This window comes from Stereum hirsutum (assembly GCF_000264905.1).
Source record: "Stereum hirsutum FP-91666 SS1 unplaced genomic scaffold STEHIscaffold_2, whole genome shotgun sequence".
Lineage (NCBI taxonomy): Eukaryota > Fungi > Basidiomycota > Agaricomycetes > Russulales > Stereaceae > Stereum > Stereum hirsutum.
This window is the reverse complement of record NW_006763132.1, coordinates 989,564-1,017,447: the sequence shown is the minus strand read 5'-3', so window position 1 is coordinate 1,017,447 and position 27,884 is coordinate 989,564. Positions and strand designations below refer to the sequence as shown.

At 52.3% G+C, this 27,884-nt stretch overlaps 11 protein-coding genes across 11 annotated transcripts; 8 read left to right on the top strand and 3 right to left on the bottom strand.

Moving 5' to 3' along the window:
• Nucleotides 1-1,496: 1,496 nt before the first annotated feature.
• STEHIDRAFT_49487 (uncharacterized protein) lies at nucleotides 1,497-2,774 on the top strand (the record flags this gene model as incomplete). The annotated part of the gene is made up of 2 exons (XM_007299291.1): nucleotides 1,497-2,418; nucleotides 2,560-2,774. 2 exons carry the CDS (start codon nucleotides 1,497-1,499, stop codon nucleotides 2,772-2,774), a joined length of 1,137 nt encoding a protein of 378 aa, XP_007299353.1.
• An 858-nt stretch (nucleotides 2,775-3,632) lies between these two features.
• STEHIDRAFT_127912 (citrate synthase) lies at nucleotides 3,633-5,494 on the top strand (the record flags this gene model as incomplete). Its single annotated transcript, XM_007299684.1, has 8 exons — nucleotides 3,633-3,665; nucleotides 3,727-3,837; nucleotides 3,911-3,978; nucleotides 4,054-4,106; nucleotides 4,181-4,440; nucleotides 4,493-4,584; nucleotides 4,649-5,367; nucleotides 5,430-5,494. 8 exons carry the CDS (start codon nucleotides 3,633-3,635, stop codon nucleotides 5,492-5,494), a joined length of 1,401 nt encoding a protein of 466 aa, XP_007299746.1.
• Nucleotides 5,495-6,903: 1,409 nt separating this feature from the next.
• Nucleotides 6,904-8,307, top strand: STEHIDRAFT_48446 (alpha/beta-hydrolase; the record flags this gene model as incomplete). The annotated part of the gene is made up of 6 exons (XM_007299195.1): nucleotides 6,904-7,057; nucleotides 7,124-7,257; nucleotides 7,348-7,479; nucleotides 7,562-7,716; nucleotides 7,792-8,076; nucleotides 8,172-8,307. The coding sequence occupies 6 exons, from the start codon at nucleotides 6,904-6,906 to the stop codon at nucleotides 8,305-8,307; spliced, it is 996 nt and encodes a 331-aa protein (XP_007299257.1).
• An 881-nt stretch (nucleotides 8,308-9,188) lies between these two features.
• STEHIDRAFT_165336 (cytochrome c oxidase subunit VIb) lies at nucleotides 9,189-10,006 on the bottom strand. Its single transcript, XM_007299682.1, has 6 exons — nucleotides 9,975-10,006; nucleotides 9,886-9,917; nucleotides 9,798-9,831; nucleotides 9,636-9,736; nucleotides 9,492-9,499; nucleotides 9,189-9,429 (listed from the first exon to the last, which is right to left on the bottom strand). The coding sequence occupies exons 1-6, from the start codon at nucleotides 9,992-9,994 to the stop codon at nucleotides 9,370-9,372; spliced, it is 255 nt and encodes an 84-aa protein (XP_007299744.1). The 5' UTR covers nucleotides 9,995-10,006; the 3' UTR covers nucleotides 9,189-9,369.
• A 156-nt stretch (nucleotides 10,007-10,162) lies between these two features.
• On the top strand, nucleotides 10,163-11,808 carry STEHIDRAFT_118089 (Prp18-domain-containing protein). The gene is made up of 6 exons (XM_007299681.1): nucleotides 10,163-10,447; nucleotides 10,544-11,015; nucleotides 11,069-11,166; nucleotides 11,229-11,368; nucleotides 11,442-11,540; nucleotides 11,599-11,808. The coding sequence occupies exons 1-6, from the start codon at nucleotides 10,220-10,222 to the stop codon at nucleotides 11,657-11,659; spliced, it is 1,098 nt and encodes a 365-aa protein (XP_007299743.1). The 5' UTR covers nucleotides 10,163-10,219; the 3' UTR covers nucleotides 11,660-11,808.
• Nucleotides 11,809-13,949: 2,141 nt separating this feature from the next.
• STEHIDRAFT_144371 (uncharacterized protein) lies at nucleotides 13,950-14,911 on the top strand (the record flags this gene model as incomplete). The annotated part of the gene is made up of 1 exon (XM_007299680.1): nucleotides 13,950-14,911. The coding sequence occupies one exon, from the start codon at nucleotides 13,950-13,952 to the stop codon at nucleotides 14,862-14,864; it is 915 nt and encodes a 304-aa protein (XP_007299742.1). The 3' UTR covers nucleotides 14,865-14,911.
• Nucleotides 14,912-14,917: 6 nt separating this feature from the next.
• Nucleotides 14,918-16,425, bottom strand: STEHIDRAFT_90729 (protoheme IX farnesyltransferase). Its single transcript, XM_007299582.1, has 2 exons — nucleotides 16,403-16,425; nucleotides 14,918-16,344 (listed from the first exon to the last, which is right to left on the bottom strand). The coding sequence occupies exon 2, from the start codon at nucleotides 16,309-16,311 to the stop codon at nucleotides 15,013-15,015; it is 1,299 nt and encodes a 432-aa protein (XP_007299644.1). The 5' UTR covers nucleotides 16,312-16,344; nucleotides 16,403-16,425; the 3' UTR covers nucleotides 14,918-15,012.
• Nucleotides 16,426-16,528: 103 nt separating this feature from the next.
• Nucleotides 16,529-18,547, top strand: STEHIDRAFT_118087 (uncharacterized protein). The gene is made up of 4 exons (XM_007299679.1): nucleotides 16,529-16,998; nucleotides 17,069-17,133; nucleotides 17,194-17,947; nucleotides 18,029-18,547. Exons 1-3 carry the CDS (start codon nucleotides 16,683-16,685, stop codon nucleotides 17,353-17,355), a joined length of 543 nt encoding a protein of 180 aa, XP_007299741.1. The 5' UTR covers nucleotides 16,529-16,682; the 3' UTR covers nucleotides 17,356-17,947; nucleotides 18,029-18,547.
• A 1,581-nt stretch (nucleotides 18,548-20,128) lies between these two features.
• Nucleotides 20,129-23,006, top strand: STEHIDRAFT_118085 (homeobox-domain-containing protein). The gene is made up of 5 exons (XM_007299677.1): nucleotides 20,129-20,390; nucleotides 20,522-20,924; nucleotides 21,007-21,137; nucleotides 21,211-22,486; nucleotides 22,559-23,006. The coding sequence occupies exons 1-4, from the start codon at nucleotides 20,381-20,383 to the stop codon at nucleotides 22,338-22,340; spliced, it is 1,674 nt and encodes a 557-aa protein (XP_007299739.1). The 5' UTR covers nucleotides 20,129-20,380; the 3' UTR covers nucleotides 22,341-22,486; nucleotides 22,559-23,006.
• A 959-nt stretch (nucleotides 23,007-23,965) lies between these two features.
• Nucleotides 23,966-24,831, bottom strand: STEHIDRAFT_165331 (uncharacterized protein; the record flags this gene model as incomplete). Its single annotated transcript, XM_007299676.1, has 5 exons — nucleotides 23,966-24,317; nucleotides 24,382-24,421; nucleotides 24,511-24,579; nucleotides 24,639-24,718; nucleotides 24,777-24,831. 5 exons carry the CDS (start codon nucleotides 24,829-24,831, stop codon nucleotides 24,250-24,252), a joined length of 312 nt encoding a protein of 103 aa, XP_007299738.1. The 3' UTR covers nucleotides 23,966-24,249.
• A 163-nt stretch (nucleotides 24,832-24,994) lies between these two features.
• Nucleotides 24,995-27,636, top strand: STEHIDRAFT_118084 (DnaJ-domain-containing protein). Its single transcript, XM_007299675.1, has 7 exons — nucleotides 24,995-25,108; nucleotides 25,190-25,291; nucleotides 25,341-25,358; nucleotides 25,432-25,614; nucleotides 25,674-25,918; nucleotides 25,983-26,049; nucleotides 26,123-27,636. The coding sequence occupies exons 1-7, from the start codon at nucleotides 25,001-25,003 to the stop codon at nucleotides 27,236-27,238; spliced, it is 1,839 nt and encodes a 612-aa protein (XP_007299737.1). The 5' UTR covers nucleotides 24,995-25,000; the 3' UTR covers nucleotides 27,239-27,636.
• Nucleotides 27,637-27,884: the final 248 nt, after the last annotated feature.

Here is a 27,884-nt window from a genome sequence, read left to right as displayed (position 1 = left end):
GCGCGTGTACACAAACAAGGAGTGCACTGCCGTTATTGAAAGCCAGATGAGGTATGTTGACTGTAATGTGACAGAAATGCCTATGCTCAGATTCTGACGTGTGTCGTATTGCAGGCATGGAAATATGGTCCACAGCTACCTCACTATGTCCAAGATAATTTGAGCCTTCTTCGAGCATGACGTCTCTCCGCTTCTGTATGCCGTTTGTCCGTACGCTGTTGCAAGAATAGAATCCTAGTCTGTTGATTCATTATGTAAAGTTGGACTGCGCCAGAAGATGTTCTATGGGCCGTGAACCTTCAGAACTGTGTCCAGGGTATTTACCATATAGTGAATTCGTTCGCAGGGTCAGAACACCTTTGCCCCTTTTCGGAGTCAGCTCAGGCTAACTCACTTTCTGGTAGCACAACTCGGAAGCTCGGCATGGTGAAACGAAAGTCATCTCGTAAGCCGTCTCACTGAAAATGGCAAAGAAAGCGAATGGAAACACTCGTCATCCTGTTCCTGCCACGAGTACAAACGCTCTGCAGACAAATAAGAGTGCGGCGACACCGCTGCGAAAAGTACAGTCTCTGGTCAGCGACAGATAATGTTTTTTTTTCCAAGAGCTTACAGGCAGAATGATTTAGCTGGGTAGTTACTGGGTCGTCAATGGCATGAAGGCGTAGCCGTGAAATTAGATGGTTCAGTTCCTGATTGGTTCCTGAAGGTTGTTCGTTTGAAGCGGAGAATGCCGCGCCACCCTTGAGCTTGAGCGCTCAGCCCCTGTTCCGCCGTTTGTGGCACTCGGCCAAGCTCCGCCTTGCTCACTCCCACGACAACGGACTCGATCTCGGTGGCCCTTCGTCTCTGCCGAGCAGGATGCGCTCGTTCTCAGGTAGGTTCCTACTTCTTAGTACTCGACAGAGTACTCTGAGTGATGAGTTGTAGTCTCCAGCGTCAAGAGCGCAGCAGTATCAGCAAAGAACAGGACAACGTCGTCCTTAGGTGACTTTCGAGACAAGCATTCGTCGACGAGCCGACTGCCAGTCAGATCTCCCTCACCACCACCCTCGTCGCCTTCAACTTATACGAAGAAGAAGAAAGGGCCACCGCCTCCTCCGCCTTCACGGCGTACGAGACCATCGTCGGTGATCCAGCAGGACGATGCACAGCCCCATCACGAAGTAGAGGCAACAGCGACCGAAAGTTACGGCGTAGAGGAGGAGCAAATAGACTGGGCCAATTTATCGCAGGAGGACAAAGAGGTGTTCTTTGGATGGCTGGACGAGTTTTTTGCGGCTTACATCAAGCGTCTTCGCGATCCCTCATCCGTTCCAGCTTATGCAGCTCCATCGCCCGACGCAGTCGAGCCAGTATCGTCCCCCTCTCCTGCCCCTCGTCCACCACTTCCTGCTCGTAAGTCTACTGGTCAGATCGCACCAGTGCTCCCGGCACGTACTCGTCCAGAACTCATTTCGCATGCGGGGTCTGAGCCTGCGAGTACGGCACACACAATGACCTCCAAGCGTTTTCTCCCTCCGCCTCCAAAGTTCCCTGCTCAGCTTGCTCCTCCACCTGTCAACACCTCCACCAAACCACCTGCACCCTCCTTTGCTCCCGAGGCTACCTATGATTCAGCTTCCGAATCGGAATGCATTCGGTGCAGAGACTACACCGAGATTGATGCTCACGCCTCTGCTTTTCCTCGCCACACCGTCGCATCCATCCACCAACTCTCCTGGGATCTCACGTCACCTTTCTCTGCCCTCATCGATAAAGCTCGCGCGATCACTTTCTGGCTGCATCTCAATATCACCTACGACGCGCACGCGTTTCTGACGAGAAACGTCAAGCCCTCGACGCCAGAGTCGACTCTCAGCACAGGCATGGCTGTCTGCGAGGGGTACGCAGGCTTGTTTGCCGCTTTGGCTCTAGCGGCGGGGATAGAGTGTATCGTGATCAATGGGCACGGGAAAGGATTTGGATACGATCCTCCTCCGTTAGGACAGCCTTTGCCGGCGTACCATTCGGTCCACGCGTGGAACGCGATCAGGTTGGAGTCGGGAGAGTGGAAGCTGGTCGATTCGTGCTGGGCGGGCGGGGCGCTCGATCCGAGCGGCGTGTTTAATCGACGATTCGACGCGTTTCATTTCGTGGCGACGAATGAAGAGTTTGGGAGGAAACATTTTCCGGATCCGGGCGAGCCGTGGAAACAGTTCGTGGGCCAGGAAGAGGTGTTGACGTGGGAGGAATATATCGGGACGAAGGAGGATTTGCCGCAGATGACCGGGTCGTTTGGCGAGGGGGAATACGCGGTGCATTTGTTGTGGCCAAAGACGAGGGTGATCGAGCCGGGAAGGACTACTTTTTATCTGAAGAGGAAGTGTGAGCATTGGGTGGAAAGGGAGGGTGAGGGGTATGTGCCCGTTATGATGGGTCCGAAGGCGGCGATGGTCAGGAGTGGTGGTGGGGCACAGAGTCAGGTGCCAATCAGTGGGATACGGATTGGGTTTTTTGGCCCTGTGGTGAAGTTTGGAGGCGGAGGTGGTGGTGGTGGTGGTGGTGGTGGTAGCGGAGGGAGTGGATGGATGCCGATGGAGGAGGATGTGACTAACGGTGGTTGGAGAGCTGATGGCCTGGAGGTGATGCCGGGCGAGAAGGTGATGATTGCGCTAGTCAAGACTGTAGGCGGGAGGGATGCGAGGGGGTTGGGCACACAAGGGTACGTCAACAAGATGGGGAGAGAGGAGATGACATTTGAGGTGCTGGTTCAGTGGGAGGTCGAAGGGTAGGAACTTCGCTGGATATAGCGGGATTGGAGGGTTTTTTTGCTTCTTTCTGGCTTTCTGTGGGACTGGCTATTATTTCTCCTGTATACCTACCATGCTGTCATCCAAGTCCATGTAGGCTGTAACCATTTATTGTGCTATTATTTGTTATACCAATGCTATAGACTTTGTATTGTCTTCGCCGTTGGGTTCATAAATTTAATAAGCCAGGTACCGCGTAGAGGATTGTCCATGCCGTTCACAATAAGTAACAAACCGCGAGACGGTTTCATGCATCTGTGGCGCATGATGCGCGCCGACACAACCAAACGTAAGAACAAGGGCGATGCCAGAAACGAGTTGCAGCCCGAATATTTCCGCACACTCCCGAACAGGAGGATGAAACCTTGCGTATTACGGAGCACGAGCGGTTTGCGGCCGTACGTATGCTGACGGGTCATTGTATTTGCAAGAGAACGCGCACTCGTGATGCGAACGGGCGATGATGGCATAAGAATGCGGGTGTAAGCTGCTGCATAGTCACGTACTTATCGGAAGTACCGGAAGGAGATATATAGGTTGATGAGCAGCAAACTAAGGACGTTCTACGACGAGTGCATGCTAGAGAGCGTCCAAGATCGTGTGCAGGTTCAAAGAATATTAAACACGATATGAACGAAAAGTTGGGGAAGGGTGTGCCTGTATTGTGCGGGGCAAAGATGCGATGCCGAAGCTGGCCGAGTGCGATTGGGCGGCGCGTAGGATGGGGAAGAGCGATGTTCGTGATTGGCCCAACTTTCCGGGCTTGCCCGCCAGTCATAAAAAAGTCGCGTCGTGCTCGTCATCGCTCGTTCTCTCCACCGTATACCATCTCCGTCCAAAATGGCCTCTGCTCTCCGTACCGCTCTCAAAAAGGTTTTTTATATTCTTGATTTATTGTGTTCTAGCCATCCTAACATGTCTTGCTTCAACGTAGTCTGCTTCTCCTATCGCGCGGTCCTCTGCGGCCCGCTTCGCGTCCACTGCTGCAAAGCAGCCCACGCTCAAGGAGAGACTAGCTGAGATTATTCCCGCCGCACAAGAGCATGTGCGTCTTTTCTACCTAATGCACCAGCTCGTTGCGATCTCTGACGTGAACGTATCATGAACTGTTCATCCAGGTCAAGTCTGTCCGCGCTGAGCACGGAAAGAAATCCTTCGGTCCCGTTGTGGTTGACCAGCTCTTCGGGTGCGTTCCGTCTCACACTATCCGGCATCTCTTCGTACTCAACAAATGATATTACAAAACTGTATCACTATACAGTGGTATGAGGGGTCTCCCAGCTCTCATCTGGGAGGGTTCCGTGCTCGACCCAGGTGCGTCATAGCTTCATCACATCTTCTCGCCACATTCTCACAATCGACTTCTTTCTGCTCCGACAAATAAATAGAGGAGGGTATTCGTTTCCGTGGCAAGACTATTCCCGAGATTCAGGAGCTCCTCCCGAAGGCCCCCGGTGGGTCCGAGCCTCTTCCTGAAGGTCTCTTCTGGCTTCTCGTCACCGGCGAAATCCCCACCTCCGAGCAGGTCGCCGAGCTCTCCAAGGACTGGGCTGCCCGTGCCGCCATCCCAGAGTTCGTTGAGGAGATTCTCGACAGGTGCCCACCTACGCTCCACCCCATGAGCCAGTTCTCCCTCGCCGTGACCGCTGTATGTCGCCCCTATTCGATGTTTTTAGATATATATTTATAGGTTTTCCCAGCTTAACCACAATTCAGCATTCGCCAAGGCCTACGCTGACGGTATCAGCAAGAAGGAGTATTGGGGACCTGTCTTCGAGGACTCAATGGACCTGTAAGTGCCACCATGCTTTGCCTTTGCATCTATCGGACGTGCGCATGCTAATTCCTCGTTTTAGTATTGCCAAACTCCCCAACATTGCTGGCCGCATCTACCGCAATGTCTATGGCCAGGGCAAGCTCCCCTCGATTGACCTCCAGAAGGACTACTCTGCCAACCTTGCTACCCTCCTCGGCTTTGGCGACAACGAAGCCTTCGTCGAACTCATGCGTCTCTACATCACCATCCACTCAGACCACGAAGGTGGTAACGTCTCCGCCCACACTGGAAAGCTTGTCGGCTCCGCCCTCTCAGACCCCTTCCTCTCCTACGCCGCCGCTCTGAACGGTCTCGCCGGTCCCCTCCACGGCCTTGCTAACCAGGAGGTGCTCGTCTGGTTGACCAAGATGCAGTCGAAGATCGGTGAGGACGCTTCGGATGAGGCCGTCAAGGAATACGTCTGGTCAACATTGAAGGGTGGCCAGGTCGTTCCCGGTTACGGCCACGCCGTCCTCAGGAAGACCGACCCCCGCTACGTCGCCCAGAGGGAGTTCGCGCTGAAGCACTTGCCCGATGACAAGCTCTTCAAGCTCGTTGGCCAGGTCTACAACCTCGTCCCCGGTATCCTGCTCGAGGCCGGTAAGGCGAAGAACCCATGGCCCAACGTTGATGCCCACTCCGGTGCTCTCCTTACCTACTACGGTCTCAAGGAGATGAACTACTACACCGTTCTCTTCGGTGTTTCGCGTGCATTCGGTGTTGCTGCTCAGTTGATCTGGGACCGTGCTCTTGGTGCTCGTACGTATCTTCATTCATGTCTCACATTTGGACCATGTCTGATCGTGAACATTCATCTCCAGCCCTCGAGCGTCCCAAGTCTTACTCTACTGCCGCCATCGAGCAGATTTTCAAGGACAAGAACTAAGTGTTTTCTTCTTGATTCCTGGCGAAGGCGGTTGGGAGAGAGGTTTGGAGTATTTGGTGCGGTATGGACGGGATTGGATTATGACCGAAGTTTCGCTAGCAATACACAACATGCATCCAGCGCTTCTGACTATATATATTTTCTTTCGTCTTCATTTTGTTGTGGTATAGAAGGATACTTGCAACGAAATCGAGTCTCAGTCTGAAAGCCGTCGGTTTCGAAGATATTGTGCTGTGGAAGTAATTGCTGCCGCCGTGGCGGTTAGAATGCGTTCCTATTCCGGCTTTTCCCGTGAGTTCTTGTCAAGATCAACTGTCGAGACATAGGGGTAATATAACCGCTCTCTTCGCTTCCCTTGGCCTATACGATCCTGCGCTTAAGGTCAAAAAGCTAACGCACAGTGACACTCAACGCTATCGGGCTCATCTCGGGTACGTTCCAGTAGGTGACAGCGAGTAAGCTGCACTCGGAATTGTGATGATGCATGACGCCATGTGCGGGTAGCTACGGATTGGCCACGGATTGACCACGGCGTGGCCCCATCGATACTTAGGTTGACATTTTCGTAGGTCAGCTTTTGGCAGCACGAGTTCAGGGCAAAGCGTCGTCGCGACCCCAGATCACCAGGTAAGGTAAAGTAAGGTAAACTGGGGGAGGTGACATGGTTCTAGCGCACGGGAGTTCGGACTCAGGCCAATGGAAGGTCGTCGTGACCTTATGAGATGATGTGAGCGCTGGAGCAATGCTGATGAGCCTCGAGAAGAGCTCGGAGGACATGTTTGAGCCGTAGCAGACCATACGGCCGGCGGGCAGAGAGGAACAGAGTGTTCGAGTCCGGCGGGAGCGCAACTTTCGGAAGGCTGAAGCTTTTGCCAGAGCATAATGCATAAGGTCTGGACTCTTTTCAATTTGGATGGGCACGACCAATGGTATGGACACGCCCTTTCGCTCGTTGTGTTGCGCTCCATCAGATTCACGTAGACTGCTTGCCCTCGGACAGACATTGTTTCGAACTCCATACAGCTACCGGCTCCGACGTATACCCTATCCTAAATACTCCAGAAAGTCATTTTTTTAACCCTTGCATTCCCTACAGGAGTTATTTTCACGGGCGCCGAAGAGGTTCATGGCTCGCGATCACTCGCCAGAATGCAGCAGCCCATACCAAACATGGCTAACCACCGTCGCACTTTCTCAGTGCCGCCTCGCATTCACATCAAACGATCCTAGAATGCAAAATAGCCGCCAATTTTAAATGTTTGCCCGATCATGAATCCTGATGGATCTTTCGATGATTCAACTCTGTTCGCCCTATTGCAATCCCTACTCTCTCGACCTCAACATCTACGTCTTCACGCCTCTCACGTTCAAACATCTCGGCCAAGAGCCAACGCCCAATCTTCTTCATCATGCCTTACGTCGACATCGAATCGTCCTCTGGACCTCTGCATGTCAGCTACCATATTTCTACACCCAGCAATCCAAGCGCGGAGACAATCGATAAAAGCCTTCCTACCCTCATCTTTTTGCACGGCCTTTATCTCGGGCAGCAGACTTTTGAATGTACGTGTTTTCGTATGGTTCCCGACAAGGTCGTCTGACTAACGCCATGCCTTACCACCTTGTCAGTTCAATTTCGAGACAAGCAACTGAGGAGATTCAATCTCGTATCGCTTGATACTCGCGGACACGGCGACACCAGAGGACCTGTTCCAAAGACCTGGAGTCCCGTAGCAGCAGCAGAAGATCTCTTCTGTTTCATGGTGCGTACTTTCATCTCTAGAGCATACGCGTGCCGTTGACCCATAATTCTTCCCTCCATCGTGGTGCGTTGTATCCCAACTTGCGAACAGCAAGCGTTGAATCTCCCACCATGTCATTTTGTGTCGATGTGTATGCAGACTCTGACATGTGCGCACCTCAATACGGCGCATCCCGACCGGGTGCTTTCCCACTTTCTGATCTCTCCGGTGCCTGATGTCGAGGTACGCCCGCATATCCATGTCACTTGCTCGTACGATCGGCCGGCGGCCCTGACGGTCGTGCACCTCCCTGGATGTTTCCTAGGACAAAAACGTCCTCGCTGGAAGACAGGAGATCTACGACTGTTGGGTTCAGGCATACGCGAATCCGGAGAACGTCGACCAACTTGCTGCCGAAGATTCCATCTTTGGTGCTCTTCAATACGCGTTCAACAATATCGAAAGTCGGTTCATCACAGCGTCAGTTCCTCATCCAGGCCCTTTCTTCTTCGATGACACAGTGGGCTCACGACGAGGTTCCTTCGTTCTTTATAGCCTCGTGAAATACTCCGTCGCACAAGGCGCAGTCAACTGGAGTGATTTAGACGAGTGTTGGAACATATTCATCGGCTTTTTCGCAAACAGCACGCGCATAACGCGCGAACAACTCTGCAAGAACCGGGGAAGCCCCGTCCTGCTCGTACACGGGCAGATCGACATCGCCTATCCGATCGAACTGGCGCAGGGAGTGGTGAACGCGCTGGTAGATGCTGGAGTGCAGACAGAGTTCGTGGACGTCCCGAAGGCGACGCACTATGCTTGTGTCACTGCGCCTAATGAGTGAGTTCTATCATGCCTATTTCACCCGTATTTTCGTTTCTGTCGCCTAGGAAGCATTCGACTGATGAGTGGTTGATGTTACGGCACGGCCATAGGATCAACGAACTATTGCATAACTGGATTCTGAGACACATCGATGGCCCACCTCCACCCATTCCGACCACAGCCATCTCACCTTGGGAGTCCCTCTTCGGGGACTACGAGAAGAGCTCAGACGAGGAATCAGACTGATTATTTTTGGACTCATAAACGGACCATGCCACTCTTTTGTTGTCATTCTGTATACTATTATTGCTCCCATAGACATCGTCTCGATACGCCCAGTGCGATCGAGCAGTCGTCAAAGCTACATGGTTTTGCAAAAAGTCGTAGCCTCTGGCCTCTGCGAGTATTAGCGCTCAAGGCTCAGGAACACCTAGACTGATGCCGTATCGTCGCTGGACCATAATGGACAGAGACAGCAGATAACTCGAAAAGCAGAAGCGGTGCTGTGCTGTCTGAGCACGGACACACAATCGCACCAAGTTTGAGGAAAGTCTAGGATCGTGCCAAATCCGGTCCGCAAAACGCTTTCCTTTGCAGGTGGATCAGGTCTCAGAACGAAACTAGAGGAAAGTCTCTTCGACGTCTTGCCGCATCAAGCAGCCAACTGGACGAGGAGATTGATCAACTAGGTCTGATACAATCCGGACCAGGTACATGCATATCATAGTCTACGCTTTGAGCTTTTGACGAGCTCGAGTTGATCCGTCCTTTAAAAGGCTCGGGTACATCGCGATCATCCCCGACCCACCACAGCTAACGGTGGGAATCTCACGGTGGATCCTTGGACATACGTCTTGTTATTCCCTGCTCGAGAACTATGAGAGGGACTTGGACGAGGAGCACAGAATCAGGGTAGACTGGGGTGGAAAGTTTCTGCAGCCCATGTCATACATAGGCAACGAGTGACTCCAGAGGCTCATATGAATCGGATAGAAAATTTACAGTCAATATCAAGACTATCGGACAGGAATTGGGATGTTGAGCAGAACCAAACACCGTCTGACGCACACGTGACTTGAACAAAGGCATACCCAATCATACATGCACTATTTGAGACGTCCGATGTTGAGGGAGCCACTGGTTTTAAATTCGAATGCCTGACACAGGTTGTACGAAGGATGGTGGCCAGGACGTGACCAGCCACCCGTGCCAAGCAATTGTCACAAAGGATGAACGAGATAATATGTCGAGTTCAATGCAGTGATAACGTCCCAGTCTAACATGTGCTTCAACCCCGAGAAGATACAATCAAGGTTCGAGTGAGGCGGGGAAGGTGCCGTTTTCCCTCTGATCGTCCCACTTGGCAATCTTTCCGCACAACGGACAATCAGCGACGCTTCAACAGCAATTATAAAAACAAGTAAACGCACCCATTCGTCTGAACAGGGAGATAACAAGTCAGTGGCGATGTTCAGGGTTATGATACAAGTAGCAGATAGTTAAGTATAGAAAAGAAAGCAAGCAAGACAAGTAGCTGAGAGCAGGCTGGAAGGAGTATATGAAAGAAGACGTACTAGGGCAGAGAGAGTTGTAAGCCCTCTTGAACTGCTTGCAGGGAGCGAAGTCCTCGCCCTTGGCGGCGATGCACTTGAAGTAGTCGGTGTAGTTCTGGAAGCTGGTTGTTCGGAAATAGCCCAATCAGTCAAGACGATACGGTATCCCAGAAATAGGCGTACCAGTGTCTGGTCTGGTTCGTATAAGGGAACCGTGCTACAAACAAACAGATTAAAACTGGAGCAAGGAGAATACGCCGAAACCGCCTACCGTCGAAGCCGGCGGTCTGGAGAACGTATTTGCTGTATTTTGTCCAGCGTTAGTGGACAGAAATCAGGTCGCTCAGCAGGACAACGCACCTGGAGAGTTCGTCAGACATGGTGGTGCGGGGTGAAGGCGTTGATGAGGGGGCGAACGAGCACGACGCCGGACGAAGCGACGGAAAGCGACGGGATCTGATCACGTGAGGGTTCGCGAGCAAGCCTCGGCGTGGCTACGCCAGCTCGAGCCTCTTTCCTCCTCGCCACTTGCCCATCACCTGCTTCCCCACCTCAGTTTCAACCCAAGCGCTATACATTTCTAGAAGAATATACAGGCCACAATCATGGACGCTCTCAAGGCAGAAATCGCGTCGAAACGCAAGGCTCTCGATGAAGTCCCAGTTCGGCCAAACAAATACATGCGGAGAGGGGATCTCGAGCGTCTCAACAAAGAGGAAGAGGAACGTAAAGCTCGAGAGAAACAGGCAGCAGAACGGGAGCGTCTTGAGAAGGAGAAGGCTGAACAGGCTACTGCCTCTGCATCCAAGTCTAAACCGGGACAAGCATCCAAAGTATGTATCTTGCATTTCTACCCTCCCGTTGTCGACTTTGTCGGGGAAGATTCGAAGAAATGGAGCGTGGCGAAGCTGACATGTTGCTGGAGCCAGGCTTCTACTCGCTCGTTGACAGCCTCACCGCACCCAGACGGCTTTCGTGGTCCGTCAAACTCACCACAGCCTGAAGCAGCAGCCGCAGCTTTCAACATCTCAAACGAAGAGACCGTCCGTCGTCTCCGCGCCAAGAGCCAACCTATTCGCCTCTTCGGCGAATCTGACAAAGAACGCCGTCTTCGTCTCCGTGCGCTCGAACTTATCGAAGAAAAAGGACATGACAAAGCTGGTGGCAATGACTTCAGGAAGGCATTGGAAGACGTCGAGAAGTCAGAGAGAGAGCTTAAGGCCACTGAGGGAGGTGGTGATAGTGGAAAGGGTAAAAAGAAGGGCTCGGGAGTAGACAGTGGGGAGAGCGTGTTGGACCTGGAGCTACTGAAAACAGATCCGGATAGGCTGTACCCCATCATATACTATGCTCTGAAGAGGGCATTAAAGGAGTGGGAAGAGAGTCTCACAGACCGGCCAGGTAGGTTGTTTTACTGGGTCAATTCTTGCATTCTTGACTGAACACCATTGCAGACAATATCAAACGTTCGACGCAGGGCAAGCTTGCTGCCGCCACACAGGTTCAGTCTGCCGAATATCTCAAACCTTTGTTCAAACTCATTCGGTCAAGAGTACGTGATTATCGCTCGCTACGTCTCATTAGATCCTCGGCTGACAAGTCGCAATAATATAGTCATTACCACCAGACATGCTCGCCCGCATCTCTGAGATTGTTCACCACATGCAAAAACGCCAATACCAAAGAGCGAATGACTCTTACCTCCGACTCTCAATCGGTAACGCCCCATGGCCAATTGGTGTCACCATGGTTGGGTACGTTTTCCGGGTTTCTTCTGTTGCTACTATTTATTTTCTCCAGCTGGCATATCTAACATGAAATTTATAGTATCCACGAACGTTCTGCCCGCGAGAAGATCTCGTCGGATCAAGTCGCCCATGTACTGAACGACGAAGTCAGCCGAAAATATATCCAGAGTTTGAAACGGTATGCATCTCGCTACGGGTTGCTGTTTCATGGAGTATGCTGACGAGGGTTCCGCCAGGCTCTTGACATTCGCACAGACCAAGTACCCACCAGAGGACGTTTCGCAGCTGATGGGCTGAAGCTCTCGATCTGCTTTCTGTCGCATTTTCGCCGTTGGTTTTGAGGATTTATCTGTGCGTTTCGTCTGCTTATGATTCGGCGCCGTCTGTAATTCTATTTTGTCTCCTCATCTGGTCAATTATGGTCACCGGTCAACTGGACGGATTACCTACCAAATCAGTGTGCTTCCTCAATGGCTATACGTGCAGCACTTGACGGGGTTTCGCACAATGACAAAGGCCGTAATACCCGTGCCACCGAGCCAGTTTCAGTGGAACAAGGGCGTCGTGATGGTATATTACTACCACGTCGCCGCCGCAGGACTGTCATGACTATTCGGGCGTCGCTTTTCAAGGGAAGATACTTGTCTCGCATTCCAAGTCTCCTTCCGGCTATGGGCGCGTCAAGAAGTCGACGGACGTGTCCGTGCGCAACTGTGTGCGCGAATCCTCCAAACAGACTGCAGATCATGATTGGAGCTCCTGCTATATGGGGAGTGATCAGAAAGGAATTGTGGGTTAGGTTGATGGGGACCTCGTCGGGCCTTCTTTCAATACATTCGCTGCTCGCTATTACACTCACTGCCTCTAGGGGCTATCGCTATACATACATATAATACTTAGCCCGTCCAAACTTCGACAACTGTAAGGCTATTCCACCCTCCTCAATATTTATGGTGTCTGATATCCTCTTTACGCGTCTGTAGACTTGCTTGTCACATCCGAGGTCCTCACGGAACGTCACTGCTATGACTGATTTTGCGGACCACGACGACAGCTCCGATTTTTCAGACCTTGAGATCTATCTGGAAATATCTCGCGTGATAGGAGATTGGGAGAATTCAACATTGACGCATTCTATCGTAGAAGCTATCATGTCTACCTCAAGTACATTAGCCCTGATGACGTCGAGCAATGGGCAAGCTTGCTTGAGAGTGACCCAAACAGGGTTGTTGCAGCGTTGAGGCTTTGCACGAAGGGTGCGGGTAATATATGGGACACAGACAAGGTGTATTTCAACTTCACTTCTGCTATGGCTCTCGTCCAGCTGTTTGCCAACATTGAACATACTAGACTACATCCCCGTGCTGAGGGCGACCCGTACCGCTGTACACCAAGGTGGAAATACGTGGGACGTACTCGTCAAAACCGGTGTGATAGACGGGATCGAGATTTTACCGTACGTACCTTCTGATCTCTCATTTGTGGCATTCGAGGCCGTACTGATATTTATTATTTTCAACTTACAGCCTATGCCAATTCACTCATTAATACGCACTTAACGAGCGCAAGAACATGTACATCTATCCGAGGACATCTCCAAACCACTCTTCCTCGTCCCATCTTGCTCCGCTGCCTCCTCGACATCGCCTTCCTACCCTCCGGCCTCTCGCGCATCCATGCATCCGGCACGTATGTCCCCGCACCCGATGTGCTCTTCAGGATGAGTTCCAAGACTATAGGCATCGAGAAGTACGAAGAATATCATGCACAAGTACTATGGCAGACGTTCCTGGAGTTTCAGGATTTGGTACGCTTGCGAAATCGATGTGGAAGAAGAGGTTGTCGCGTATGGGCTCGACACCAATGTGGAGGAGGTAAGTGTCGGACAAGGTATTGTGGCGTTGAATGCCAAGCTAGGTGCGCTGCTCGATTTGTCTCGTGGTTGACGCTCAGTATGGCTGAGTGAATGATCATTTATGAACAGCGATTGGAAGGAACATCGTCTGATATGTGGGTTCGAAATTGCTGAGGAACCCCTTGCTCGCCAGGCAACCATGAGGATCTCGTTTCCTCCAAAACCTTGGAGGATAGATGTGCCAAAGCAAGAGGACCAGGTTGGGATTCGCTCCGATATGTACGGTAGTGCCCCATTGCCCCATAGCAGACTCGGTGTCTACTCACCCCTAAACACTTAGTAAAAAAATGCCCTCGGTCACAGTAGGGATTAATAGCTGAATATGAAGGTCATAGCATAGTATGTAGCGAGCAAAAATCATACCAGGTGCTAAAAACGCGAGGAGGAGGAGGAGGAGGAGGGATGAGGGGTAAGACAAACCAAGGTGGCCGCGAGCGCCACACCAACGCGTGGATTCCGCTGATCCCGGTCCGTTGCGCCGGCAACTGAGCGCCTAAAATGCGGCCTCGTGGCCACCGCCACTCGAAAGTCAACACCGTCATCTGTTTCTACTTACCTTCAACCCAACGCCTCTAGACAGTGGTGCTAACCATCTTGCTCGCTCACTCACAACCAATTATATATAGTCATCTCTTCCTATATAAAGAATTAGCCAATCGTGAGCCTTTAGCCATGGCAGACGTCCGTGCTCTCCTCAAAGCCAAGCGTCAAGAAGCCCGCATCACCCACCCATACGCCTCATACTCCTCCTCCGGTCAACTTCGATGCTCCATATGTGGACTTGCCATCAAACACGCGGCAGCATGGGAAGGACATCTGGGCAGTAAAGGGCACAGAACGAAGGTCGCAAAGGCGAGGGAAGAAGAGGCTGAGAAGCAAAGAGAGCTGGAGAGGAAACGGAAGGCGGAGGAGATGGAGGTTGACGATGATGCAGAGGAGTATGATGGGCAGTCTGGAGGCGAGGATGGTGGCGATGGGAAGTCGTCAGAGCGAAAGAAGCGGAGAAGGACGGAAGATGTGGAAGAGCAGGACGAGGAGCCCGAGGCTGGGTCGAGCGCGAGCAAGGGTGGCTTTCCTGCCGATTTCTTCTCAGATCCATCACGGGCACCACCTCCAGTAAATGACTCTGATTCAGAAGCCGAAGCCGAAGGAGGGAGTGCAGTGCAGAAACCGAAGGGCGAAAATACCGGTCCTGGTGCAGCTGGGGACGTTGACGCGGAATGGGAGGCGTTCCAGCGGACTGTGCTGGAGCCAGCCACGAAGCCTCAACAGTCCGAAGACGACGCTCGGGAAAGATACGCTCAGGCCACGGTGTTTGCGGAGGCTAAAATATACGAAGCTCCGACGGGCATGCCAACGCAGGAAGGCGAGAGTTCTGCTGTAGTGGAAGAGACGGTCGAGGAGACGGAGGAGGAGAAGCGAAAGAGGAAGGAGCAAGAGGATAGAGAGATTATTATGGACCGGCTGTTGGAGGAGGAAAGGGCTCAGGAAGAGGCAGATGGCAGGGTCAATCTTCTGAAGGGCAGATTGGAGATGCTGAAGAAGAAGAGAGAGTTGGCCAAGGCGAAAAAGTCTTCACGGACTTAGGACGAATGATGTGTTATTGAAGACACACATATCCCACTATTCATCTAGGTTATCGGAGAGCAAAATTACATTGAACGAGTGAGATGAACATCCAGAAAAAGTGATACAATATGCGCGAAAACAAAGCAGCAAAGAGACCGTCGGCAGGCTATGACGACGTATCGACACCAGCCACCTCTTTCTCCTGCTCAGAGGTCCGCCCAAAGCCCAACCATCTGCCCCAATCCGTGCCCTGCTTATGCACCATCATCAATCCAAGCACAACCGGCAACCACCACAAACTGTGCTGGAACATCACCCTCGCAGACTTATCCCCCCCATCCTTCCAGAATTTCCATGTGCTTTGTACGAATATGGCGTTCGGCGCAAGGCTGGTGATCGCGAACCACCAGGTCGTCAGTCCGGAAATTGGGACCAGGACGGAGCAAATGCCGGTGAGGAGGACGGCATGTCGCAGGGCTACTGCAGCGTTCTTTTTGGGATCGAGCACAGAGAGCATGCGATAGCCCGCTTGGGCATATGACCCACGGACGAAGTGCGCGATGGCGTTGAAGTGAGGGAATTGCCACGAAAAGAGCAACATGAAGAGTGCGAAAGGTGCTAGCGGGTTGTCTATTAGTGAGAGATCGAGTGGTGCATCTGTGAGGAACGGGGGGAGGAAGAGGGCGATTGGGTGTTCGGGTGAAGGTAGGAGGTGGCCGCCACACGCTGTCCAGCCCATGAGTGGTGGGATGGCACCTACGACGGCGCCAACCCATGTATTCCAGATGGTGCGACGCTTCATCCAGGTGTATAGTCCCGAGTAGAGAGCGATATTGCCTGCTCCTAGAATAGCTGTGATGGGGTTGACCATGGTCCATAGGAGCACTGGGCCCGCCACACCGGCCACGACAGCGAAGCCAGTGGCATGGAGGGGGCTGATAGCCCGTCGAATAAGAGGCCGCGAGCGAGTACGGGCCATCTGCGCGTCGAAAGGTACTTCTTGGATCTGATTGAGAGTGTTGGCAGAGCCGCAACACAAAGCAGTACCGAGTGCTGTCGAAAGGAGGACAGGGATGGTGGTAGGAAGAGGAGAGAGTGCAACACCAGACATGACGACTAGGATGTTGAGTACGGAGAGGTTCGTCTTCGAGAGCTGTCCGTATATTGAGATGAGTCGACCTGACGTAAGGGGTGGCGCGGGGCGATATGCGGAGAGGGGGACGTCTGGGGGAGGATATGGAATAGGCAGCTCGGAACTGTCTGGTGACGGTATTCGCACATCGAGCGACAGCGGGTCGACGTATGCAGAGACCTCATTTCTCGAGAAATATGCAAGCTCTGAGGTCTTGTTTGGCGCAAATGTTGTGGAAGACCGAGCTGAGAACGGTCTCAAATTCGCTCCTGAAGCAAATCGGCGGAATCCACTACATCGAACGTAGGCGTGAAATGCCAGGCGTGTTTGCATCGCCTGTAACAATTCTTTTCACGAAGGAGCCAGCTGAATATGAGCGCAGAAATGTCAGTATTTGGACGGCCAAAAGGATTATAGCACTCACAAAGTGGATGAGTGTTCGTCGAGCGATCCTGCTCTCGGCACCCAGCCGGCCGTGGGACAATACACCGCATAATCTGGTCGGAGTTCGAACCCACACTTTCTCACCCGCCATCGTCTTCGTCGTCTGGGTCGACGCGCTACGTCTTTTCCCGCCATACACACGCCCAAAAGTCACTCCGTTCTCTCTCAAGGACGCGTGTTATATTGTTATTGTACCCTAATATCCCCCCAAGTACTTATTGGGCTCCTCTCACGAACTCAACGCGCGCCAACACGTCAGCATGCCCGGTACCCATCTTCTCCCACCCAACCTTCTCAAACTCTTCGCTCCTCGACCGCCCCTTCCGTATACCCGACCGCTCGACAAGGATATCGACCGCGTCACGAAGAAGGATGTCTCCGGTGTAGGCGCCATCCTCGCTTCGTTGAGGGAAAACGCGACCGCGGGTCTCATCAACGGGAATGGAGAATCTGTCGAAGGGATGGAGGAAGGCGAGGAACCTGTGTTCACGCATGCCGAGCAGACGAAAAGACAGTTAAGGCGAGAGGAAAGGAAGAAGAAGAGGGCAGAGGATTTTAAGGTGGCGAAGGAAAGCTGTGCGTAATTTTCTGTTTTCAAAAAAAGGCAACCGTCCATAAAGCTAATACCGCGGGTCCGGTGATGCAGACAAACCTGCTGAGGACGCAGAAGCTGTAGGTGATCCCTACAAAACGCTTTTCATTGCCAGATTGGTGAGCGACTTACTCTTCCACTTCGTAATGTTCGATGGACTGACATGTTTGGGCGCTTAGCACAAAACCGCGACGGAAACCGATATCCGCCGGGAGTTCGAGACTTATGGTACCATTGAGAGAGTCAGGATCGTCAAGGATAAGAAAGGCCGCTCACGAGGCTACGCTTTCGTCGTTTACGAACGCGAACGCGACATGAAAGGTTATTCATCCCGTCCATAGTTCTGCCTTCTCGTTCTATCTTTCAGTGACGCGTTACTGACCGTGCTGGGGGCTCACTACCTTGGCTACATCCCTGCCTGCTTTCATCGCATGGGTTTGTCCTTTTTTGCCTTTTCTTTCTTTCTTTAGCTGCGTACAAGGAGTCGGACGGGCTACACATCCTGGGCAAGCGGATCATGGTAGATGTGGAGCGTGGACGGACCGTGCGAGGTTGGAAGCCTCGCCGCCTCGGTGGTGGTCTCGGTGGCCGACCTAAACCTGTCGAACCTCCGGCGGCACGCTTCAGTGGTCCTCCAGGTGGGGGCTTCAGAGGCGGGATAGGCGGTGGGGATCGTGGTGGCGGTGGCTTTGGTGGGAGGGGTGGTGACCGTGGTGGCTTCCGTGGCGGACGCGGTGGCTTCAGAGGTGGAGGTGGAGGGTTTGGAGACAGAGGAGGCTTCGGCGATCGTGGTGGATTCGGAGATAGAGGCGGAGGATTTGGTTCATCTGACAGAGGATACAGTGACAGAGGAGGATTCCGTGGTGGAGGTGGAGGCGGATTCAGAGGCGGACGCGACGACTTTGGTGGCCCACGAGGTGGTGGAGGTTTCAGGTATGCATGCATTCAAATCTTGACAGAACGCCGTCGCTGCCATGCAACCGAGAGATGCTAATATGTTTCGATGTCTTCCAGGGGTCGTGGTGGTGGATTGGGGTACTCAGGAGGCGGCTTCGATGGACCGCCTCCCAGTAGGTATGGCGGCGGGCCACCTGGTCCTGGGGGCCCTGGCGGATATGGTCCTCCTTCCGGTGGAGGACCTGGGGGGTTCCCCAACGGAGGGGGCTATGGTGGAGGCTACAGAGGCGACCTCAAACGCGAGAGTTCTGGGTTCGAAGATAGGGATTCGAAGCGGCCTAGGTATTGATCGGAACGGCAGACCTTCGACGGGTAAAACCGAAGTAGTGTTTAGGATAAAGGTGACTTTCGATGAGTGGTACAGTATGATGATTGATGGTGAGACGTGCTGTGCTGTTTTTTTTTGTTTTTTTCTTTCTTTCTTCTCGTTCGCAGATCATATCCTTCACGCACGACTCCCTCGCGTTTCCGACGTGGCGTTTTGGTATCCTTTACTTCTCCCTTCCCTGTTTGTGTTAATCCCTGCTATCGGTATGTTTTGCGGGTAGGTTCTGTTGCTTTTAGTGCTCGTAGAAGAAGCACCGTCCGAAGGTAGTCGTCTGCTTCGTCTGGCTTTCGCGCGTAAGTATCATCCCTTCGGACACGTGCTATGATCGACGGGACCAGTACACGTCGTCGTAATTGTTGGCCTGTTCGATCAATTCTCAAGGTCCCTCGGAGTGCGTCTTCGTCATCGATCATCAAGGACAATAGCCTTGCTCAGAGTTCGCATATTGAGGCCTCGCATATGAGGCTCGTAAATGAGCTCGATATGAGCTGAGCTGCCCCATTAGGGAGAAACTGCTCGGCAAAGCCTCTTGGCTGTGTTGGAGCTCATATCAAACTCATATTGAGCTCATATACGAGCTCATATACTGCGTTTATGAGGGCTCGATATGAGCACTCTGAACAAGGCTAATGTAAGCTCTTGCAGTTACCGGAGCGTCGGAGTTATGGGCTCATAGGGACAGTGCAGAGGCAGGGAAAGGTTGTACGATGAAAGGGACGCGAGAGCGTGTGGGTAACGATCAAATTACGTGGATGGGTTACAGGGATGAACCTTCGACCTTTGCATGACGTGTCGAAGGCGATGTAGCGACGATTTTCCAGTGCTGCTGATGCGTTGATGTCAAGGAAAGCAGATGAGACGATCATCAAAGCACTGCAGTCGATGTTGACGTTGATAGTGAAGAGTCCTGTTCCGACAAGCTATATGGCCTCGCCACACGGCGTGGAGAACACTTGGACTGCCTCTGCAAGCCTGGTCCTCGGGTGGGATCCGTTGATGGGATCATTGATGCGGCGCGGATCAGGCAAGAAGGTGGAGACACGGGAATACGGGAGTCTGGCGCATGGCGACGGATTCTGGTTCTTGACACTTTTTGACGCATTCCCCATCACGTTCCTGTGCGATACATCATGCTTCCCCCGGCGGCCCCCTCGTTTTGCATTCGATAACCTATTCCGCCACGTTTCTGGATCGCCTTGGATGCTCGTATCCTCCCACTCTCCTTATGCACACTTCCACGTCTTGCTTCGCTTTTTGAACTACATACGTGCAACCAAGAGAGCTTAGTATTGTACTCTTACAGCAAAGCTTCCACGTTCTAACTTCAACAACACCGGGAACACGAGAGAACACCACAGCTGTTTCGCGCGATAAGTACAAGTCCGTCTCCCGCATATTTCGCCGTTCTCCGATCGTCACGTTCCGACCATGCCCGTCTCCTTGCCACCTGAAACACGAATCACTTCTATCTGTTCCTAGATCCATCTCATGCTACTTGGCTGAGGGACATGCGTCGGACCCAATAGGACACAGTACACTCTGACGCGTGACGCCTATCTCCCAGACTCCCGTCGGTCGGCCAGAGAAATACAAATCGACGTCCAGCTGCTCCGCTTAGATCTGACCATGTTATTTGTCCACTCCTTGCTATGGCGCAAATGCTAGGCCCTTCCTTCCTCTCTTCCATCAGCTCTACGTCTCTGGCCTCCGTACTCTCTTTTCTCATCTTTCTCTCTGTGGGCTGCAGTAGTCGAGAGGAGACGCGCATCCTCACGACCCTGATCTTCAAGTGCACTGCCTTGCTCACCTCTCTGCTAGTAGCCGCCTGTTTTTGACTACAGCTTTCTTGATTAATCTGTACCCTCTCTCATCAAGATCCCACCGATCACCGGCGTGACCCCGGCCCTGATCCCATTGGTACCGCTTGAGGCGACCGTCCCGCCAGCCCTCGGTATCCTCAGGTGCATTGGCATCCCAACTTCTTGACTCGATCACAGCACTCTTGCTGCTTTCCCCCACCATCATCCTCCAAACTGGCTGTCACACTCGACGCAAGCCCCGTCACTTGGGCTTTCACTTCTATGGAAGAAAGTCAGTGTGTGCGGCCTCATATATTTATTGTTACCTTTGCGCGTTCTTCTGCCGCGCTTTGTTAATATTTACATTCCTCTCATGACTTGTGAACTGATTGATTTGCTCTCTTGTTTTCACTTCACCTATAGCCAAGGGCCAGTGTTCGAATACGGAAAGCATGCTCAAGCGTACATCAGCGAAGAGCGGTGAGGATCCCTCTCAGATGGCGTCGAACGCGTCCTCCCCGCTTAGTTCTGCGGGGAAGTCTCCCGAAGACACGATAGACAACGCAGGAAGCACCACCGTCTCTGCTTCGTACGACTCGCCAGAGACATCAACTTCTGGAGGAAGTGCTTCTGCACGACGGGGATCGTCTGGCAAGAACGCTTCCGACAAAGAGAAGCGCAAGCGGTCAAGAGTCTCCCCGGAGCAACTCGTGCACCTCGAACGGTTCTTCTTGGCGGACAGGAGTCCCACTGCGGCCCGGAGACGAGAGATCAGCGAGATGTTGAGTATGCAGGAGCGTCAGACACAGATTTGGTTTCAGAATAGGTAAGCAGTCGATTTTCGATCTCTCTTTCGTATTCGCGCCACCGGCGGTCGATTTTGACAGTCATTGATGGTCTGCTACTAGGCGAGCAAAAGCAAAGCTCCTCGACGGGAAGAGCAAGTCTCCGTCAAGTAGCCTCGCACCTCCCGAGAGTCCTCCGGATTTACGTCCAGGTTACGAGACGGAACTCCACGAGCTAATCCACGAAGACAACCGTGAGTTCTCCTCGTGTCCATAGTTTATACTCCACGCCATCTCAGTTCTGATACCCTTGCCCTGCTGTCGTAGCGGTCACCATCATTCCTTGCACCGACCTCGCTATAGGCACTTGGCGCCGCATAGCTACGACGGTAGGCAAGCACGATCTGGTCGCATATCTCTGCGAGCCAAAACGTTGCCTTATCTGGTTCATCTATTCGATGGGATACGGTTTCAAGATGGAGATCCCTTTCGATACCATTGTCAACACGGAGTTCATTAACGACTCGCCCGGTACAGGACGCGCTGCGTTCTACCTTTCGCAACCACCGATATTTTATCTGGAGTACGACACGCCGAGCGGAACGCGGGCATGGAAACGGTGTGCGGACTGGACGGAAGGGATGCAGGCGACGAAGGTCCTCCGACACGATCTCACCGGCTCTGCCGTGCAACTGGCTCACATCTTGCGAACCTTCAACTCGCACAATACCTCGGATATTCGTTTGCACAAACCGGCATATCTTGACCATCCCCAATCGAGGCCCGCCACCGCGATTGATCTGAGTCCAATGCCGCTCTCAAGCGGAATGGCTGCTGCGGATCGCTCTTATGGCTCGCATCCCCAATCCCAATATCCGGCTGACTTGATCGACCAGACGCAGCAGATGTCGATGATGGGTATACAAAAGCGGCAGTTTTCCAGTGCTCCATCTCTTCAGTTTACGCCACCGTCAAACGAGGTCTCGGAGTATGACGACCGCGCTTCATCGTCTCACTCCCATGCCCACTCGCATAGCGTGTCCCCGACTCCGTACGCCGTGTCCTACTCCCAGCTCGCACAGCCCATGCCCTCCCGGTCTGTGAGTGCCAGCGGGTACTCCACACCGACACAGATGTACGAGCAGTATCCAAGTGCCGAACAGGCGCGTCACTCCCCGATGGGCAGTGATTATGGTCATATGCCCCTCCAGCAGCGCGCCTATGGGAGCGTCGACTCAGTGCACTATATGTCCGATAACACCGACTCGACGTCTTCGTACATGTCCGACCGTCCCAATACGTCTCACTCACAGTATACCAACTCGTCGCCCTCCATTATGTCCACACCGTTCTACTCACGGCCCATGAACGGTTCGCTTCAACAGTCGGCGGAGCAGTACATGCCGACTCACCCATCTATGCTGCAGTATCCTGGCCAGGATGACCACTCTCGTTAAATGTCGTGCTTTTTATTCCGTTCGTTCATGGCATTACTTTCGATTTACCTGTTTCATTATTGCTCCAAGTACATTACTCACGCCTATGGCACTTTCTTGTCGCATCTCTTCGTCTATCTATCACATATCTGTCGCGCCGCATCATCGTGAGTGATCATCTCCCGTCCCAACGACTACGTGACTCTATCTGACATCAAAGGCCTCTTCTTTGCCATCAGATCTCATACATTAACATTTCGACCTTCCTTATCTGTCGGCTGCCGTCATTTCTTTGCATTACCATAAACCCCGCGGCATGTATTCTTCTTGATTCTCCACTCGGCTATATTGGCCTGCTCTCCTCTTCGTTTTCGATCAAACACATTATCACGCTCCTCTTGCTCATTGTCTCGCCTCTCTCTCGACTCTCGCATTGTACATAACGGCTATACTTATTCTGTGTCTCCTCTCTCTCCTCCACGCACTCTCGAAATCCTTAAAGCACCCCCTCATCGTGCTTCCTCCCGACTCTTGTACATATGTTACTCTAGTTGTTCATCCGCACCCTGGCCCTCTCCGTCTTCTCTTGGCTCTATGTCCTTGTCTCGGTTACTTATTTGCTTTTGTTTTCGTCTTTTGTCCCCTCTGTTCTCCGCCGTCTGGTACATGACTCTTCTACTACTATCCACCCAAACCCTCATTTCGTCAGCATGGATGACACTGTCTATACAGTAACTATTTAAATTATTTCATGCATTGGCAAATACGCTCGTTGTCTACCTTGTCCTTGCCATATATTTCGATACCTCGGTTTTGGGCCTTTCCCGGCTGAATGGTTCATAAAACATGGATCGTTCTCCTTCAGTGGTCATTTGTGTTTGTGGCCTTGCACATTGTCGCTCAGCATGGCGTATAGGCGAACCGCAGACAACGAAGAAAGAAGGATCAATAGCGTCGATCCTCATGAAACGTCGGAAAGGCTCACGAACGTGCCGCACGTAGTATGTACACACGCACCACGGGTATGGACGAGCGCTTATTTATCAACGATTCTTGATGTCCGTTCAGTCAGTTGAGACTAGTTGAGACTCCGGGCGCACTCAGAGAGGTCCGACACGGAAATCGTGTCGCCGACCGATTTCAGGGAGCAAAACATCAACACACTGAAACATTTTCTAGACGATCTCACAAAGTCTCACAAGTACTTACGGTCGATCCCTGAAGACCTCCATTGAGTTCTCTATGTGTCTCCGGTGAACTGACGACGTGGTTTGCCGCCGGCAGGCGTGCGCATGAGTCGCCGGCGAACTCTTAGCTATATACGTCCATCTAAACGAATTATGATCGTTAAATGAACGGAGGCAAATCGAATGGTCATCTCGACCAAGGCAATGGTGACTATAAATTGTCGCCACGTTCCCCATAATGAGCGGAACGCCAGACTGCTTTGAGCGCCACGACAACGTCCGAGCCTGTCCGAGCCCTTAGGGGCCTCAGCCGTCGTCTCGCTTCAGGATTACCACTCTTCTCCATATAATACAGCTCATCATGTCAAGAAACCAAGGGCAAATGACTTGAACGGCGGAAATTTGAAGCTCAGCTTTGAGGAGCGATCCATAGTGACGCTGGTTATAGCAGCAAGTTCGGTGGGAACGAAAATCATTATGCAGCGCGTTGCACGAACTACTAGCTGACCACTAGAACGACTGCGTAACAGATGATAGGTAATCTAGAGCTGAGGTTACTCTTGAGCGAGTGCGGCAAAGACTGCAGGGGGTGTAATAAATATGTATATTACATGGGAACATACGTCCATGTCTGGCCAGGGGCCAGGGGCCGGAGGATGCTATAGTCCGCGGGATGCTCATACGCGCTCGGTTCGTGGCTTCACGCATAGACCAGGGACGGGGCTGAACTCCAAGGTCGCGACTTATATCTGGGTCTCAGTAAGACGCTCTTTGCTGAGCCGAGTGGTATATGCCCGGCTGACGATGTTGACTGCAGAGGAGTATTAGCGCACGCGTCACAAACATGATGAAACAGTCTGAAGCTCGGAACTCACAAGCCTCCATATACCTATCCAGACAGCGAGCCAGACATGTCTGAATATGATGAAATGGATACAGAATGAATAAAGAGCAGGCATTAGAAGAGTCTAATGGGGAGGGATGGGGAGGATAACGAGGCGCACCTCCTCAGAGCCCGACAGCGAAGTGGAGGGCTTGGTAACGCATTTTGCGTAACATTTTTCGTTTGTTTTCTGATATTATATGTGCTCCATGAACCATCCCGGGTGTGATCTGGAAAACTTTAACATACGTTCATGAGCTCCTGCGCGTTTGCGAGAGCAAGCTCGTTCCGGATAGATGTCATGACAGCCTCTTTGCGAGCGAGGGCATCTGGAAAAGGTTTATAAAGTCTGAGACTCCATAGGAGGCAATAGCAGAGCTAAAGTACCTTGAGGAGTAGGCGAAGGCGAAGCCGACGACGAGGATTTGAAGAAATCGGCCATGATGGTTCTGTGTTCGCTTTTTCGACGCGAGAACGCGAGAAATTCTGTATGAGTCGAGCACGTGACGGCAGCGTCCTGCGTCTGGAAAACATCGCCGATTTGGGAGTTGACTCATTTCTCTGTGTTTCTCCATCACCTGCCCTAGCTATTCGTGTCTATTTTACTCGGAATGGGTGCTCGCGAGTCTAGGGCGCAACATGAAAATGATGGACCTGGCGTGGAGGACTACTACACTCTACTCGAAGTGGAGGAGGACGCCACAGCGGATGAGATTAAGGTGCGAGGAGCAATGTTTTGTAGTTCATCTAGACACTAACTTGTTGTTGTTGTTGTTATTTACATTACTTGACGGTGGTAGCGTTCTTTCCGTCGTCTTGCACTCAAGCACCACCCGGATAAGAACATCGATGATCATGAGAACGCCACACAACGTTTCGCAGCGCTGCAGCAGGCGTATGAAGTGCGTGCGACCTGACCAGTGCGGTTCATGAGCTGATGGGTACGCTTAGGTCCTGAGTGATGACCAGGTGAGGATGAAGTCCATCCTTTACCATTGGAGGGCTGAGGAGACTTGACGACTGAGACGTTCACGTTCTGAAGGAAAGGGCCTGGTACGATTCGCATCGAGCATCGATGGTTCCGGAGCCTGACGAAGAGACTGTGTTCGAAGATGTCAAGAGGGGCGCGCCTCCCTCGAAGGCTCGAGAGCGTGGAATGACTGTCCGCCAACTTGCCATGTTCTTTAATCCGACCATCTGGTCTGCTTTTGATGACTCCGAAAATGTGTGTATATTCGCCCTGCCCCGCATTTCAATGGATATGAGCTAACACTGAGTCCATAGGGTTTCTTCACAATATATAGGAATCTTTTTGTCCGACTCGCACAAGAGGAAAAGGCTTTTGCGTCCAACACGGAGTTGCCGCTATTCGGTGACTCAACCTGGACCTGGACCGCGCCTTCGAAGGACCGGCATGCTGAGGCTGCGAGACACTTCTACAACAACTGGTTGAACTTCGCCACCGAGAAGGATTTTGCCTGGATGGACCAATGGAATTTGACGGAGGCGCCGGATCGCAGGGTTAGAAGGTATGACTACATCCCTCACTCACTAAAAGTCAGGAGTATCTTATTTATGGCTTTCCAATGGCAGATTGATGGAGAGGGACAACAATAAGGCACGAGCAGAAGCAAAGAAAGAATATAATGAGATCATCAGGGTACGCTGACATTAGCCACCACCCTTATTTTACGAGTATAATAGGTTTACTGACAACCCTTTCGCGCTATCAGGAACTAGTTCAATTTATCCGGAAACGTGATCCTCGGTACAAAGCACACCTCGCTTCCCAGCAGGCTTCTAACTCCGGCACTTCAACACCCAAACGTGCACCTCGTCCCAATGCCAACCTCAGTACTGGGCCCACAGCGGTATTTGTCGAACAGGAATGGCAAAGGGCGCACGTCGATGCCGCGGACCTAGAGTGGGCTCGAGCCGAAGGCGCAGGGGAGGAAGAATGGGAATGCGTGGCGTGTGGCAAGTCGTTCAGGAGTGAGGCAGCTTGGGATAGCCACGAGCGGAGTAAAAAGCATTTGAAAGCTGTGGAAGCGTTAAAGAAGGAGATGGAGATGGAGCAAGATGAGCTCGGACTGGAAGGCGTAGACGACGAAATGGAGGAGGGAGACGAAGATGAAGACGACAGCGAAGGATCTGGTTACGAGGATGCTCCGGATGTCGGAGGGGATAATGAGATAGCCGAATCACAACCCTCTCCACCTCGCAGTCCTACTCCTGAGGATGTCGAAGTGCGCATATCATCCACACACGATGTTGCATCTGACGACTCGTCCTCGAATACCCAGGCGAAGTCGAAAAAGTCGAAACCAAGGGATCAAGCCCCCGTACGGCCAGTAACCCCGCCCTTTGTGCCGTCGAAATCCAAGTCAAAGCGGCGGCGACGCGGTCCCTCTCCGGAGCCTTTCGATGAGGACGTGACGCAGAGCTCACTCAACAATACGCGCAAGGTCGGTAGTAAGTCTAGAGGCAAAATGCATGATGATCCTTCCCAGGGGGTTGGCTCATGGACAACTGAGCAAGTTGACCCTTCTGCGCCATCGAAAACACTACAGTCACCGGAGGACGAGGAGCCCGGGGAAAACGATGCTCCATCAGAGACAGAAGCTGGTGCCCCGCACAATGGTGTGGGTGTAGAGATGTCTAAGAAGGAGAAGCGTAGAGCACGAGAGGCCAAGAAGAAGGCACGCGAGGTTGGCGAAGGCAATACTACGGCCTTGGTGAGTGTGATTTTCTTTTCCAGAAGTCGGTACGGACGGAAATTCCGGATGACTTCCTTGTGGCATCGTCATACATGCTTATTGCTTGAGGCCGGTTCATTTCCGCGAAGTTAGATGAGTTCCACTGAGCCATTTTCGATGGCTCTTTATCTACCTATCCTTTGCTTGACCTACTCAATTATCAGTGCGCTGATCATTTGTCTCTCTTTCTCCGTCTTGCATCACTTCTTCATTCGAACTAACGATATACTTCTACAGCAGCACTGCAACGTCTGCTCAGAGACATTTGATAGTAGAACGAGGCTGTTTGCCCATATCAACAGTACGGGCCACGCCGCGGCCGGCACGCATGGATCGTCAAATCAATCCGGGAAAAAGAGCAAAAAGGGAAGAAAGTAGATGGTCTTGTCAATTGTCTGCCGACTAGAACTTCAGATCCAACATTCTTCGATCATGTACTTCCCCTTCCATTCGATATCCGTAGCACTCCCAACGCTTGTTCCAATCTCTTGAAAGCCTCTCAGCTATCGCGCAACATATTTTCCGTCGACGTATATTTGAGGCCAAGAATCATATCGGCTTTGCTGACATCATACGCAAAGTCGTACTGTTTCGTGTCCTTCGTCGCACCAGGGTTATCCTTCGGGAGGTTTGAAAACAAGGATAGATCGCTTTATAGAACCCATCGTCGGAATGTGACGTCCGCAGCACGACCTACGTGCCAGCCGGCGGTGGCTGGAAGCGGTAGATGGGTCAAACA

Bases quoted from the DNA above. Each gene is read 5' to 3' on its own strand.
- STEHIDRAFT_90729 (XM_007299582.1), bottom strand. From the start codon at position 16,311: ATGCAAACACGCCTGGCATTTCACGCCTACGTTCGATGTAGTGGATTC.
- STEHIDRAFT_118084 (XM_007299675.1), top strand. From the start codon at position 25,001: ATGGGTGCTCGCGAGTCTAGGGCGCAACATGAAAATGATGGACCTGGC. The intron at 25,919-25,982 runs GTATGACTACAT...TTCCAATGGCAG, and splicing joins CCGGATCGCAGGGTTAGAAG to ATTGATGGAGAGGGACAACA. The intron at 26,050-26,122 runs GTACGCTGACAT...TCGCGCTATCAG, and splicing joins AATATAATGAGATCATCAGG to GAACTAGTTCAATTTATCCG.
- STEHIDRAFT_118087 (XM_007299679.1), top strand. From the start codon at position 16,683: ATGCCCGGTACCCATCTTCTCCCACCCAACCTTCTCAAACTCTTCGCT. The intron at 16,999-17,068 runs GTGCGTAATTTT...CCGGTGATGCAG, and splicing joins TAAGGTGGCGAAGGAAAGCT to ACAAACCTGCTGAGGACGCA. The intron at 17,134-17,193 runs GTGAGCGACTTA...TTGGGCGCTTAG, and splicing joins CGCTTTTCATTGCCAGATTG to CACAAAACCGCGACGGAAAC.
- STEHIDRAFT_165336 (XM_007299682.1), bottom strand. From the start codon at position 9,994: ATGTCTGACGAACTCTCCAG. The intron at 9,832-9,885 runs GTAGGCGGTTTC...GTTTGTTTGTAG, and splicing joins CCAGACCGCCGGCTTCGACG to CACGGTTCCCTTATACGAAC. The intron at 9,737-9,797 runs GTACGCCTATTT...CCGAACAACCAG, and splicing joins ACGAACCAGACCAGACACTG to CTTCCAGAACTACACCGACT.
- STEHIDRAFT_118085 (XM_007299677.1), top strand. The intron at 20,925-21,006 runs GTAAGCAGTCGA...GTCTGCTACTAG, and splicing joins CAGATTTGGTTTCAGAATAG to GCGAGCAAAAGCAAAGCTCC. The intron at 21,138-21,210 runs GTGAGTTCTCCT...CTGCTGTCGTAG, and splicing joins GCTAATCCACGAAGACAACC to CGGTCACCATCATTCCTTGC.
- STEHIDRAFT_118089 (XM_007299681.1), top strand. From the start codon at position 10,220: ATGGACGCTCTCAAGGCAGAAATCGCGTCGAAACGCAAGGCTCTCGAT. The intron at 11,016-11,068 runs GTAGGTTGTTTT...ACACCATTGCAG, and splicing joins GAGTCTCACAGACCGGCCAG to ACAATATCAAACGTTCGACG. The intron at 11,369-11,441 runs GTACGTTTTCCG...TGAAATTTATAG, and splicing joins ATTGGTGTCACCATGGTTGG to TATCCACGAACGTTCTGCCC.